Consider the following 15734-nt stretch of genomic DNA (forward strand, 5'->3'; position numbering starts at 1 on the left):
CTGCCTTTCGATTGATTGTTTGAGCTCTACATAACTCAACATCACGTTCCCCCGTAAAAAGTATCCGAGAGGAGCTGCTGTCGGAGACGAGAGGCCGAAGACAAAACACAGAGCTGAGACGTTCCAGATGAGCTGCGCGAGTTAAATTCACGAGAAGCTAAAAATAAAAGCCCCAGAAACGTCCGCTCCCTCGGCGTCACCTAGCACAAACTTTCTCTGGGACCCCGAACGCGTCTGAAATCACTTCAAAGTTCCTCTCAGACATCTGCAGCTTTACAGACGGCGATGCTCGACCACGAGTTGACGTGCGCGAGTCAGGAATGAATCGATGCCCTCTCGCTGTCAGCTGGCATCAGATGAGATAAAACTGGAGCGTGTTTTGGTTTGCACGTTCACACGTTGCAGAGTGTGACATCAGCTGTGTGCCTCAGTGTTTATCGCACACCTGCACAGTGAGATCTGCAGAGCGAGCGAGCGAGCGCACGCACGCACGCACGCACGCACGCACGCACACACACACACACACACACACACACACACACACGCGCGCGCGCAAGGACACACACAACCATCCAGTGTGTGACATCATGAAATCTCAACAATAACTAACACGAGAGAGGGAGAGAGACACCAGACAATCCTACCTGGTAGCGAGGCAAGTAGATGCTGCTGGAGTAACCCTGACGCCGAGCAGCTACATCCATCCTGACCGCTGGACTCTCAGCTAAACGGCAGCAGTGTTCCCGCTCTGTCTGAGAGGGTCGAACACGAGCGCAGCATCAATAAACCATCAGCTCTGCTCCGCCAACAGGCTTCGGCTTGCACAGGGAAACGGGAGAGGGGGGGGGGGGGGGGGCATCGCCGCGGCAGCTTCCCTCCCTCTCGATCGCTCTCCCTCGCTCTAAAGAGGCCGAGCACTTTCATTATGTAAGCGCGAATAAGCTCCTCCCCTCCGGCTCACACTGGATGTACACAAACTCTGCAGAAACCTTTCATTCATGGTGAATCTCAGACTCTCAGATATAAAAATAATTAGTGATCTCTGACAGCATCTGAGCTGCAGGAACCTCGTTTTCATTAACTACCAAGGTCTCTGCGGCGACGGGAAAACAGCGAGCTGATGCTTTGGTTTGTTACCTGAAGCCTCGGGCGGCAAGTCGGCAGAAAACAAGTGCAAGTTTGCAGAAAACACCGACATGTACAGAATTAGTGGAAGACCGTGACTCCTCACCCGAGGTCACGTTTTTCCATCTAAAAACGTGCAATTTTGCATCATTTCCGATCATTTTTAAGAGTATCTGTGTAAATTCTCACAATATTTCCAAAGTTGGAGCAGATAATAAATGAACGACAAAAAAAAAAAAAAGACAAAACTTGGAAGTGTCTCATTATTTGAACTTTTAACTACAGTTGAAGCTCTCCTGCACTTTACACTACTACTACTTTTATGAATGTGTTGTCTTATGTTTAATTTGATCTGTTCTATTGCATTTTAATCTTAAATTACATTTTAACATCTTTTTATGGCGGCATATCAAGATTAAAAAGAACTATAATAATGACATAAACCGGACGTGCTGCAGCTTCGTGATTCAGAAAACTCAAAAACAAAACAGTAACAATAAACCGATAATTTGTGACCAAAATTACTGTTGATTCATTTTCTCTTAATCAACTAATTGATTACCGAACTAATCGTATCAACTGTAAATCCAACAGATGTTGAAGAGATGCAAACCTCTACTTTCGATATCAGTAAATCTGTCAGTTACTTCTTCAATTAATCGAAATCTGTCAGTTACTTTTTCAATTAATCGATTTATTGTTTGCTCTGTAAAATCTGAGAAAATAATGAAAAACAGTGAGATGTATCCAAACCGCTTCTTCTGGCTCAGCAGCCGTCCCGAAACCCAACGATACTCAGATCCTTCTCATAGAAAACCACAAAATAAACACAACCGAGAGGTAAAAACCACAAACATGAAACCGAGAAAACACAAAGCTTGTTTACATCCGGTGTCTATATCTCCCAACTCTGATCCAAAAACCGCAAGATGTTGAGTTCACTGTCAGAAAACACCAAATAAAAACAACTCCATCTGCCAAGTTTGCTCTAAAAAATATACAGAAATAGTTTAGGTGTTTCAAATGACAAAAACAAATCACAACAACTGATTGATTATTGAAATTATATTAAATGTTTTTGTGAATTAACGAACTAAAAGTCAACAAATCGTCCAACAGACATGTGAGATCTCAACGCGAGAGGACGGTCTCAAGTCAACCGTCCATTAACTCCACAGCAATGTTCTGTCCAGCCAGGCATCGCACGCACGCACGCACACGCACGCACGCACACACACACACACACACACACACACACACACACACACACACACACACACACACACACACACACACACACACACACACACACACACACACTCTGCAGCTCCCTCTGACATGTGCAGGATTACATCACAACCTCCAGCTTCCTGCGAGAGAGACGGCAGCTGCAGCAGCGTCCCGGCTGAATAACCGCTCCACAACATGTGTGTATGACTCATGACTCATGACTCACGACTCTCTCTGTGTGTGTGTGTGTGTGTGTGTGTGTGTGTGTGTGTGTGTGTGTGTGTGTGTGTGTGTGTGTGTGTGTGTGTGTGTGTGTGTGTGTGCGGCGACCGAAAACATTTTAAATTTTTCATGTTGTGCTTTTACGATGCACGCAGATTGCAGACATGCTGAACAGTTCGCGGTTTGCGTGTTTTTGATTTTCTGTTTCTGTTTGTCAGGATTATCAAACAGAAGATTGATGAAGATTTATTGATATTAAATTATTACATTCAGGAGAAATTAATTATCGAAAGTAAACCAAAGAACTTTAGTTGAAATAAAAGGCTGAAATTTTAAAGACTTTGTACACCGAGTTATTTTTGACTATCAATATCAATATTTTTCCCCATGTTGTTCACTTTAAACTGAACATGTCTACATGGAGTTTATTAAAAGATTTCAACTCCACTTTCTCTGAACGATCTCAGTGTGTTATAAAACATTTATAAACATGCAGAGAGGATTTGTTCATGTGTGCAATCATATATAACTGATTAGAAGTAGAGCCACTGTTAATCAATTCACTGTTCATACAACCATTTAGGACACTTCATATCTCATCGTATAAAAATACTTAAATTATTAATCAATTTATGAAGTACTAGTTGGTAAATGGAGGGAGAGTTCAGAGCTGCAGCTTCAGTGATGAATGTAATTACAATCAAACAGGAAGCATGTTAACGTTCATCTCCACGTCTAATCTGTCGCCCATTTTCTCACGCCGTCGTGACCCTGAACATCTGGAGCGGGCAGCTGCCGCGGAGACGACGGAGGTGAAGGAAACGAGGAAGAGGGCAGCGGAGGCTCGGTGATCGGCTGCAGGTGGAGCGAAGTTCAGACCACCGGCAAGGGTCAAGTGTTTCAGATATCAGGTGACAGACGGCAGCGACAGTCGGAGAGACGAGGAGGCTGAGAGCGATGACACACACACACACACACACACACACACACACACACACACACACACACACACACACACACACACACACACACACACACACACACACACACACACACACACGGAGCGCAGCGTTTCACGCCCGGATGAGTAAACGCGACGAATGGGACTCGGCCCGTCACGTGGAGTCAGTGCGGGAACCCTGATGTAAACAGGAACCCTGCGGGCGACACACGCTGAGCTGATGTATGTGTATATGCAAATCTCTGCACACGGACGCAGCTGACGCACATAAACACACGCAGGCGCATGTCAAGCTCTCTCCGAAAGGTTGGCGATAAAAAGAGCAGGAGCGGACTGAACCGTGGCTGCTCTGATGTTAGCCGAAACCGTCACCGTGTCGGGCTAACAAAATACTTTCAAAGCCAAGAAGAGTTTCAGCAGTTCGTGGGGTTTGAAATTACATTAATAATTCTCACCACAGACACATTTACTGTTTTTACTGTTTCACAGCTAACGTCAGCAGCTCTGACCTGCTCTGTGTTGGATGATGGGAAGTTTACGCATCAGTTAGTCTTCATCCTTAAAGCTTTTTCTCTTTCTTGTTTGGAAGAGGGATGGGACACGATTTTTTTTTTTTAAATGTTTGAACAGTCCTTAAAAAACAAAAAAAGTTGAAAAGTATATGCGACTATCAATGTTCCTGATTTCCCGTCTGGTTGTAATGCGTAACTCCTGTCAGAAGGTGGCAGTAATGCACGTAAAAGATGTTTGCGAACTGTCATTAAACAACATGCAGAGAAGAAGAACACGTTGCCTTCAGGCTCCGGCGCTTTGCAGGTAAAACTCAGTGTCTCTAGATTAGACGTGAACAGCAGAAACGCGCAAAGAAGACTACAGGCGACAGGAAGTTCTGAGAGGAACTCCTTCAAAGTAAAAGAAGCGAGTTGCAGTCAAACTCTGCAGGTGGAGCTGGCAGATCCTCAGTCTAACACAGCTGCGCACAGCCGTCAGAGCGAAGCACCGAGCGGACGATGCATTCATTTGATGCTGGACGTGCGGCACAAACAACGCCCTTCATCTCAAAGGTGAAACTAGAGACGTGCTTCTTATCAGAACTGTCCAAGGCGACAGTCTTAGAGGTTGGATGGCGTTTGTTAAGTCTTTGTGTGTTGCAAACAAAGCATAAATCTAACCCAAGCGATGATTTCCAGGGCTGAAAAACCCAAAGCCAGCGCTGGGAAATATCACCTGACACGTCTCCTCCTCTGAAACTCTACTCACCTGCGTCTCGAGCGCCTTGTTCTCGTTGGTCAGCTGCTCGAACGACAGCGACTTCTCAGTAGACTGAAAAACATAAAGAGGCAACTTTTAGTTTCACACATCACAGTTATGGACAGAAAACGAAACTGGAAGACAAACAGTTTATTACATAATGAGCTTTTTCCCCTCTGAAAGCACAAAATAAATGTTTTGCGGTCACGAGAATATTATTACTGTGTTTTAGAGGTTATTTTAGTTTGTAATGAACTCTGTCGGGTGAGTGTTTAAAGAGTATCTCTGCCTCGAATGGGAAATAAACTGAATCATCCCACAGCAGAGTCTTTACGAGTTCATTATTTTTTATTTACGTACTATTTTTAACTACAACAGGGGGCAGAGGAAACAACTTGCAAACACAAACATTACAGTCACGTAATAAAGCTGCATAGCAACAGTTGGATCCATTTAGAGCCCTACCCGAGGTCGCCGGATGAAAAGAAACTCTCCATTTGCTCTGTTTTTGGTTTCCACCAACTCCTGAAGGAGATATCGGACTTTTTAGCTACTTAAATCTCCACTATGTTCACCAGCTAAAGTTTCTAACTGTCTGTGTGACATTTGGTGCTGAGCAGGTGGCCTCCAGCAGGTTTATTAAGCCTATCGAAACAGTAAAGTTACAGACCCCCCCCTCCCACCCCGAAAAACAACAAAAAAAAAAACAATGAACCAAAAGATGCTAAAATGGGTACTTGAAAAATCTAGGGGTAATTCAATCTTAAAGTTAGTTAGTTAAACGGTGATATAAGTGCAATTTTCCATTAATAGACCAGAGAGAGGTCATTAAGATCAGAGGCAAAAAAAAAAGGTGAAGGTGTCTCTTTACTGAGTCAGCCTCGAGCTTCTTGTGCCGTTTCACTTTTACATCCATCTGAAATCTGAAATGAGTTTGATGAAACGAGAGCAGAAGAAGTATGAAAGCTCTGGCTTTAGGGAAGCAGAACAAAATGCTCTCTTGTAACTGAAAAACTGCACTTTATATACTCGGGTCTTTTTTAGAAAACATAATAGAAGCAGCAGAAGGCGGAGGAGACTCCCAGCATCCCCCAGCTGCTGCAATTCAATACCGGAGCTCTGATGAACCCACTCGTGTCGTTTCCTACCTCATTAAAGCACCTGCTGCGCCGACGTGTGCAAAAACAAAGACGACTAGAAATATAAGAGCATTATCACTAAAGTTTTCCTGTAGTTTGGATTTATCTAAAGGTACAGAGAGCACAAGTATTAAAGCTATAGAAACAGCATGCAAGAAGGATTTCGCTGCGTTTGTTTTGTGATTGTTGTGATACATTTTTTTTGACTTTGCAGTGCATTTTCCCCAAAAAATTGCGATGTCATTTGTGGAGTTTTAAGTGACTTTTTTTGCAGTAAAATTTCCCGAAATTTGAAAAAATATCAAGTCAAGTAAAAACAGTTTTGATTTTCTTTAAACAATTACCTGATAACGAGTCATATGTAATCACTTCCTTTGAGAATAAGCATGCTGCACATCAGATAAACATTCTAGCTATAATCTTTTTTTATTTATTCATTAAACTTAGAGGAAAGAAAATGTAAAAATGTGCCGTAGGTTTTCCAGAACAGACTGTGACTGTAATACAGAATACAAAGGCTGCGTCTGCTGTCAAAATAAGAGCTTTAAATGCTTCTTAATTAATATCAATTCAAAACAAATTGAATGCACAAAAGCAAAGTGCAGTCTCTTAAAACTTGAAGTTTGCACAAAACTAATGCAACATATTCCTCATTCCAATAATAAACCCACATTTTGTTACTTCAGTTTTTTCCGCTTGTTCTGTTTTTCTCTGATGACCAGTCAGTTTCGTTTAGACAGACTACTTTGGAAATATTACTATGCCATAAAAGTTACAGCAGAGCTTCTGTCGACAACCTTTTCTTGAAGAAAAAAATTGCAGGAATTTTGCAAAACTGCAAGCTTTATCAAATATTGCGAAGATTGCTTGAATTTGAGTTGATTATCACGATTGCAAGATTTCCTGTAGTGACCATCATCGCTTTTTTGTTGGGAAACACCGACTAGTTTTAACTCAAACTAAATAATTATCCATTAGCGGACCTGCTCACAACCCCCATATGCAACCAAAGTGCACATGCCACCTAAAATCTGCAGCGCAACCAAACATAATGTTCATAATTTGTTTCCGGTGCATTGGAGACATTAAAGTGCTGCTGATCAAATTATCACTGAGCAGTAAAATAAAAAAATAGTTTATAATGCTACTTTAAACATCCTTTATATAACTCTAATATGCTACAAAGTGTTTCTCATGCGGTGCTTTAAAAAGATCACAACAATGAGTATCACATTTAAATCATGTTGACGAGTAGCCAGAGCTCATCGACTCAACACAACTGGGAAGCTGGAATTAAAAAAATAAAAAAGTCTGTGTGGACGTATTCAGACCGAACGGGGAGGAGAGTAATGTGTGCATGTGTGTGTTAGTAATGTTTTAACAACATGGCGTTACCCCGAGGCTTCCGTCAGCTTCAGAGAGGGAGAGTCTGAGAGCAGCCGCACGGAAACGGGAGATTATTTAAAGATGCATTATTAAAGAGAAGACGACTTTTTGAATGATTTAGTTGCGACATTTCAAATACCAAACATTTCATTAGAGGTACGAGACTCTGCACCGACCCAGTGACAGATGATAAATGCACGTAAATGAAGATCCGCGCAGGCAGATAAAATCACTCTGTTTCTATGCAGGTAAATCTCACACCTTATTTCAGTCTTGTCAGACTGTTACGACTCCTCCCTTTCTGCCTGCTGAGGCTCTCTCAGCCTCGTCCTGCAGGAGCAGTCAGGGAGGGTCGTTCAGGTAAAGCAGCAGCTATAAATACCAGCCTGGTTTCTTTATATATATATAAATCTCTGTGGCTCCACGTGTCCTGGATTTGGTTTGTTTGACCTTTTTCTTTCTACCATCAACACTACACATGCCTCACCCATCCATGCATTCTGCTTTCCTGTAAATACGTACGTTCATTTCTTCATAACAAAGCAGAGAATTGGCACTCAAACCTGTCCGTGTCTGCAAAACAAACTCACTTTTGGCCGCAAACCGGTCTTGAGTTTGCACGATCAGCAGTAACCGAATGGGGACAAGAGGTGTGTAGCATCTACTAACAGCCTGCATATGGGGCATTCAGGGAACATCAGTAAATTGAGTACTTGGGTACTTTCATTACTTCTTCACGCACCAATCTCCTCTTAGGGCCGAGATACTGAGATATACCTGCAACTTGGTCCAGTGCGTTACAGAAACACCGGCTGATAGTCTGCATATAAGACGTTTAGAAGACATCTGTAAATTGTAGCATCAGAAAATAATAAGCTGGCTTGAACTTTCCACTTCTAAACTGCATCAATATGCATCGACATTCAATCAAGTCGTTGACGAGTGAATCAGAATCTAATAGAAACGTGAAATCAGTAAAGATTCACACCTCCAGTATTCATAGTATTTTTAGCATTACTGTAAAAATACTCCGTTAAAATAAGAGTCCTGCACTGAAAATGTTACTTGAAAAAAAAAGTAAGTAACAACAGAGTTTTAGTGACTTCATCCGGTCATTTTTTTGTGTGTGTGAAATAATAGGAGTATAACTTCTTTGTGCCTCAATTAGTTCTTTAAATAAAACCACATTTGAAACGTGACAAGATGATGCCAACAGAAAACTGCCTTTCTCTAACTGGTCAAAAGCGAAAAACATGATTTCTTTATGCAAAATCTATTATATAAATGAGGTGTAGTAAAAAGCATGGACTTGCATTCAATTAAAGTAGTAAAGCACCTCAAACGTGCACCTTATGCAGACCTACCTGTGTCAGCTGGAGTTTCAGCTGCATCTCTCTGCACTGACTCTCCTCCTTCAGGGTTTGGTGTTCTTTCTTCGAACGCCCGACACTCTGCTCCAGCTCTGACAGAAAAACACAAGGACAGCATCGACTGTGACACAGAAAAATACAAATCAAACATGCCGCAGTGAAACCTGCAGAAATGCATCCGATGTGTTTACCTTGCATGGTCTTCGCCGTCTTCAAGTTCTCCTCCTCGGCCGTCTGGAGCTTCTGTCTCTGAAACGGAGAAACATCGGTCGTTACTGCGAGCTAATCACTCGCATAGCAGCATTCTTCTACCTTGAGCTAACCGGGGGAATAATGACTGGCTGCAGAAAACATGCAATGTTTGTGGATGAAATGCCTCTCTTAATGAGGCCACTTTTCACAATGCCCACGAGCAAAAAAACACGGCACGGTTGAAAAAAAAAAAAAAAGTAGGACCGGGCAAATCTACAGTTACAGATAAGAAACTCACAAACGTGCACTTCATTAGGAAAATGTGCTGGCAATTTGGAGCCGGGCCTCATGTCTGAAAGTTACTTTTTTCCGAGTTATTAAAGCGATACCACTTCGTTCAGCACTTCTGAGACACTTGAAGAGATAAAATAATTGAAGTTTAAGCCATTTTTAAGCAATTTTGCCAATAATACAGCCTCTTAAATGTGAAAAACCGGCACTAACAACTTTATGATGTCATGATGATGTTTAGTCCAAGAAAAGAAAATCTTCTGCTCTACTTGTTTGCACATTTAAAGTAACAATCTAAAAGATCTCTGTGTTGTTCTCTTTGGCGACATAGCCTTTTGGTCTAAAAAGTCAAACCAATGCCGAAGTGCCTTAAAGTACAGTACCACCAGCGGCCACAGGGGGCTGGCTCCAATTTTTACTCTAATTCAAAAAACATTAATTTCGCTCCTGAAATACAAAGTCAGTAAATGTTTTCCACAAGTCATTATGGTGTCATTTGAAAAATCCCCTCCTTCTGATCAGGTGGTCCTTCTGGAAACAATTTAATTATTAAATAAATATTAGGCCTCAAAGAGAGGTATGTTTGGGGACATGACTATGGTGCAGCTGGGTTGCCAGTATAGGTGGGCGGGGCTTAGTTTATCAGACGCCAAAACATGCACAACAAATCTTAATATTGTCAAACAGGATTTCACAATTTTGGCCAGTTACCAGAACAACTATTTATCCTGCTGTCTGACTGCAAAACTAAATGAGCTTTAAAATTGGGGACTGCAAATCATAAGACTGATCATGAGGCTGTTTACGCTAACAATCTGGATTATGAGCTGGCACTTCATTGCGTGAAATCAAATCATGAAGCAGACTCTGTCCTGAAAGTCTGCGGCACTAAAAAGATTTCCATTTTCCCAGAGAAAATGTTACACAGAGAGAAATGTACCGCTTTTATGGAACTGAAATATATGGATTAAATACCACAAATTAATTTATCTTTCTTTGAATGTGTTGTATGATATTTCCTAAAAAAAATGATTGTATTTTTAAGATATACTGCATATTTATACATGTTGTCATTCTATGAAGCAAAGTAAGGAATATTAGCATAAACTAATTGTCAGCTGTCAGCTAAAAGTAACGGAAAAACTGTTAATAGACGGCCAAAAGTAAGGAATAGTTACCGTAACGTAAAAGGATTAAATGGTTAGCGAAAAGTAATGAACAAACTGTTTCAATTGTTAGCTAAACGTAAGAAATAGTTATCATAAAGTAATGGTTTAAATGGTATGCGAAAAGTAACCGACAGTTTAAATGGTTAGCAAAAGGAGAGAAATAGTTATCATAAAGTAATGCTAACCATTTAATAGTTAGCTGAAAGTAAAGAATAGTTAGCGTGGATTAAATGGTGAGATAAATGCAGTCGTAGTATTAACATGAAACCTTACCAAACTGACCTAAACACTGAATGTTCAACTCAATAAAAAAAAAAACATTATAACAATATTGAATATAATGTAATTAATTGGAGTGACATCCGGGTTCAAATCAAATGAAATGACCACCTTTGGAACGTGACAGGTGGCATCGACGGACATTTCCGTCATGGCTGGAAAATCATTTGTTACTCTAGAAACTTTTATGTTGAGTTTAGTGAATTGTTTGTATATTTCTATACTTGTTCTAAGTTTAAAATAAAACATAAATAAATCAAACATGTCAAACTGCTCTCACATTTACTTAAAGAAGTGCTTGTCTGAAAAGGAGGCTTCACAACACAGACCTCCATTTAAAACCCCCAAAAAGCTGTTTTCAATAACAGATAAGTGAAGTCATGTTTAAAAGGGGGCGACAGTGCATTATATTCGTATTGATTGTGACATTATTATAACTCCGTACCGCGTTTATTGATCGTTATTACACTGCGAGTGTCTTCCCTTCTTACCAGGCTGGTGAGCTGCTGCTCCAGAGAGCTCTTGTCCTGCTGCACAGACTGAAGCTCTTTCTGTTTGCTCTCCAGGTCGACACTCAGCTCGCTGATCTGTTAGGGGGAGGAGGAGGGGTGGGAGGGGGGTGGGGGCGGGGGGGAGATAGTATGGGACAGAAATATACACCGAGTGGAGCCATAAATTATAAACCATCACAGTAGCCTCAAAAAAACCACACGTGACGAGGACATTTGACTATTTACATATAAGGTTGTAAAGAGAAACGACACCAGTTCTTCTAGTTCTACCAATTATAATGATGCTGATGACTAATCCACTTAACAAGCGACCTGTGTGAATACAGATGAACAAAACACCGGCGCTGGGAATTCTCCGGTGTTTTTCCCACAAACCTTTTTCTCCTGAGACTGAACCTGGTGTTTGAAGCTGCTGGTCTGCTGCTGGGACAGAGACGCGGCGTCCTCCTTCTGCTGGGACGCCCGCAGCCGGAGCTGGAGGTCAGCCACCTCCCTCTCCAGCTCCATGATCCTGGAGCGCTCCGACACCGTGGCCACCTGCGGAGGGGGAACGTGGAGAGGAGGAGGCGTGAAGGCGAAGGAGAGGCCTGATAGAGGGGATCAGTAACAGGCTGCTCAAAACCTTCAAAATCATTGTTTTGGTTCGACCAGAAATATAAAAATATATATCTACATAATAAAAAATTTAAAAAAGGATAAGCTGGAATCTCATTTGGCAAATTTATCATTTCATTAATTTAATCCATCATCAAAATTGTTGCAGAAATTTTCTCTCAATTGAATTTAGTCATTTACTCATTTTATTACCTCATTTGACTCTTTCATTTTATTATCTTGCTTCACTGAAGTAAATACGCTGCCTACAGTTGGTCACTTTAATTCCTGTTACTCTAGAAAAAGGATTTAACTCTCACATTTTAAATATCTGACGAGCGAAGATCTTCAAGTTTATGAAATTTAATAAAAAAAAGTAGTTTCCTACTTCACGTTTTTAGATAAAACAGTATATTTTGCCTCTGTTCATTCAATATCCAGCTATGCTAAGCTAAGCTAACTAGCTGTTAAAAATAGCTTCATATTTAAATAGTGAAAGTCCACCTCTGTGTCTCTCTACATGTCAGACATAAAAAGAATCAAACATTTATAATATTTAGTTTGACTGAATAAAACTTCAGTAACAATCTTGGTTTCATGGACAACAACATTTGGTGCAGATATTTTTTTAAAGAGTTTAAACACCGACATAAAAATGTTCACATCAATAACTTTAACCAGTAAACAAACCAAACGTAGCGGTTCATCCGAAGGAAATTCGTCTCAAAGTTTCCTCCATCTTTAGAGAACTTGGTCCCAGCAGGGGTTCGCCGTGTTACTGCAGGAGACTTTGACTCATCGCGTCAAAGCTTCTGGTTAAAGGATGAAAGATGGGAGTCTTCTACATTTATCTTACGGCCAGCAAGTCCCATGAAAAGCCCAAACAATGAATTAATCCCACTGACGAGTATCAAATGCTGATTTATCTAAATGTTTCTGTGCGAAAGAGCGCCACTGCTATCAGAGATCCTGAAGTAGTCCTTGTTGGTGCATCTCCAAAGACTGCAACAGTCTGGACTTTATCTTATTAGGAGACACCACAAAGCATAAAACAACATTAAAGCTCCAAAAGAAAAACAAATTTATAAAAAGTTGAAGCTCTGTATTAAAACATCTTAAAATATTAAGAGTTTAAAAAAATTTATTCCTTCTCTTCTCTCTGAGATCTCTGTCTAACGCTGTGTTTTTTATTCCTTTAATTTATTTCATGCTACATCATTTTTAATCTATCTAAAACAGGACAAATGTCAGTGCAGTTGGAATCTAAAGAGAGAAAAACCAACATGTTCCAATGGAAAATGTGGAACAGCTTTAAATCTCCACTGCATTATAAACTATGACATGCTGACGGTGTTTCACCGTCCTGCTGCTTCAAATCCTCACTAGAGCACCAAATGTGGATTCATCCGCCGCTGAAAATAGTCCCTAATAATTTCTTTACTCCCACGGCAGCCAGCTGTCACAAGATATTACCCAGAAAATAAAACTTTATATTCGTGGTATCCAGTTACAGATTTAGGTCTTTAAAAGGACGCAGACGGGGACAGGAAAGCATTAAGAGTCGTCTCTGAATTTGATCTTTTCAGAGTGCGCCGAAAAACAAGAGGATTAAAGACAAACCCAAACAAACAAAACCAGACTAATCCTTCATGTTTGGTTTGTGCAGGACTCTCAACCGGAGCAGTTTTTTCTTTTCTTTTTTTTTTTTTTAATCACCGGTTGATATCTTTAGTAGAAAAACACCTGAGTGTCACAGACGGGGAATAAATCAGAGAGTCCGTTTTGGTCTTTCCATGGGATTTGTTGACTAAATGTTCAACAACCTGATCCTTTAAGGTTGACGCTGTGAAAAGCACATGCATGTTGTTCAGCAACTGGAGAAGCAGATGAGATGTTAATGTTTTTTTTGTTTTTTTATCAAGCTGCAGCTCCTTCGGTATTAAACCTGCTGGTTTCGGGGGGGGGGGGAAGACACGTGACTGAGTCGGTTCTGCGGGGACTGCCGGCATTACCCTGGTGTCCTCTAAATCCCTCTGGAGTTTTTCAGCTTTGGTCTTTTCAAAGAGAAGGCTCTGCTCGAGCTCCTTTATGTGGGCATGCTCCAGCCTGGTCTGCGTCTGTTAGTCGGAGAGAGAGCAGGAAGAGAAGGAGAACAAACACCAATGCAACACTCGCATGCCAGCCGAGAGACAAGAGAGGAGACTTTAAAGATGGAGCCATGAGTAAGAGATGGTCTGTTACATCAGCCGGTTTGTTGCTCGGATGCTTTCATCTCTCTTCTGTCCGCCACTTTGAAGGAGACTAATTCTTCTCAAGAGTGAGTGAGTGAGGATGCAGACGACACATGCACACGAGAGGAAGGTGGAGCGAAGGCAGAATAGAACCAGACGATGTGGATGAAGAGGTGACGGGAACGAAAGTGCTGACAGATGGTTAGAAAGAAAAAGAAAAAGAAAAAAATCAGAGAGGAAGTGAATGAATGATTAAGTAACAGAAGCAGGAAGAAAGAGGAAGAAAGTAAATTAATGATTCAGAGAGCGCGGGAAGAGGAAGAAACCGCAGGCACGATGATGGTTTCGTCAAGAGGAAAATGAAAAGTCACCAAAAGAAAAAAAGTGAGAATAAAAGATGTCGAACGGGAAGACGTGATTTTATTCTGACGGGTTTGATCCGTCTGTCGGTGATTCACATGAAAGGAGCCCGATGAGTGCGAGGCCGAGAGCTGACGTGAGGAAGATGGAGTGAGGGGAATTTGTTTAATTGAGGATCGGATTACGTAACGACGGACGGGTTTACCTCCAGGTCTCCTCTGGTGATGCACGCCTCCTCCACGCTAAACTGCAGGTCCTCCACTCTCCTGTCAAACAGGGACAACGGGAAAAACTTCTTTAACCTCCCAACCAGCAGGGTCTCCATCACAAACTTCAGTTTCAGGTTCTCTGATTGCGATCATCACATAGATTTAATGAAGAGCCGGAATGACCTGGCAGTGTCAGTCAGAGTGGAAAAAGATGATTTTAACAGCTTTTAAAGCTTGTCAAGAAAAATAAAAAAAAAAAAAAAAGCTGAAAAGTTTAGATTAAAGGATTTATTTCTCTCTCGAACAGTAGATCCTTGAGTGGGTCAGTCTCAGGACCCACGTTTGCCAAAGTTTTAACCACCAACTTAGTGAATTTTATGAGAAATTCTAATGTATTTTACAGAAAAATTGTGCAGGAATGCAACATGCCTTCATGCATTGTTAAAAACATGAAACAAAAAGTGGAAATAAGATTTAAAATCTAAAGATAAAAGCTCTTCAAACAAAACTGGTGATGCTCATCAAGTTTTAGAATCTGAATTTAACAATATAAAATATAGAATAAATAGGCACTTATCTTGATAAAAAGCAGACTCATCTAAACCCTTTATACTTTACACTTTATACTGAGCAATGACTACTGATGTGACGACGTTAGTTTTGGTCCTGACCCAGATGACCTGTCGCTGGAAACGTTTGTCCTTACAAAAATAAAAGCGCTATGTTGTTTTGATAATTTTTTTTTACCTGTAAAGTGTCTTTGACTATTCTGAAAAGCGCTATAAAAATAAAATGTATTATTATTATTCCAACAACCGCCAATCTACAATGTTTAATTTCCTGTTGTTTTTTGTTTGTTTGTTTTTAGTATTTTTTATTTTTGTTTCCCTCCATCTTTGTTATTTCTTTATATATATATATATATATATATATCTCTTATTAATGGAGGGATCAGAAGACACAAATTCAGTCTGAATCTTTTTGTTTTTACCTGCCCAGTTTGACTTATCCTATGACGTTTTTCTCGACCAATAGGATGACAGTAATATAAACTAGTGCCTTGCTCGCTGTGATTGACAGCTTTTGATTTTGATCCGTGTCCGGATGGGAGTTACCGTGGCGATAGACAAATATATTGTGTAGTTTGAACCCGGCATTTAAGAGCATCATTTTTTTTTTACTCTAAAGAGTACTCTAAGTTAAGTTAACTCTA

General features: G+C 40.7%; 1 protein-coding gene across 3 annotated transcripts in view; it reads right to left on the reverse strand.

Moving 5' to 3' along the window:
• Nucleotides 1–15734, reverse strand: part of clip1b (CAP-GLY domain containing linker protein 1b) — a 37728-nt gene that overhangs the window by 14953 nt on the left and 7041 nt on the right. For 2 of the 3 annotated variants that reach the window (XM_069700859.1, XM_069700868.1), the window contains exons 9-15: nucleotides 14518–14578; nucleotides 13734–13838; nucleotides 11503–11664; nucleotides 11107–11202; nucleotides 8876–8933; nucleotides 8679–8776; nucleotides 4799–4861 (exon numbers count right to left, since the gene is read on the reverse strand). In XM_069700859.1, coding sequence (XP_069556960.1) covers nucleotides 4799–4861; nucleotides 8679–8776; nucleotides 8876–8933; nucleotides 11107–11202; nucleotides 11503–11664; nucleotides 13734–13838; nucleotides 14518–14578 — 643 coding nt within the window. The remainder of the gene's footprint in view (nucleotides 1–4798; nucleotides 4862–8678; nucleotides 8777–8875; nucleotides 8934–11106; nucleotides 11203–11502; nucleotides 11665–13733; nucleotides 13839–14517; nucleotides 14579–15734) is intronic. The other variant, XM_069700876.1, reaches the window with a different exon arrangement.

This window comes from Brachyistius frenatus, unplaced genomic scaffold (genome assembly GCF_029030835.1).
Source record: "Brachyistius frenatus isolate BFR_SWC_R1_liver_20210118 unplaced genomic scaffold, ASM2903083v1 Contig_3, whole genome shotgun sequence".
Lineage (NCBI taxonomy): Eukaryota > Metazoa > Chordata > Actinopteri > Embiotocidae > Brachyistius > Brachyistius frenatus.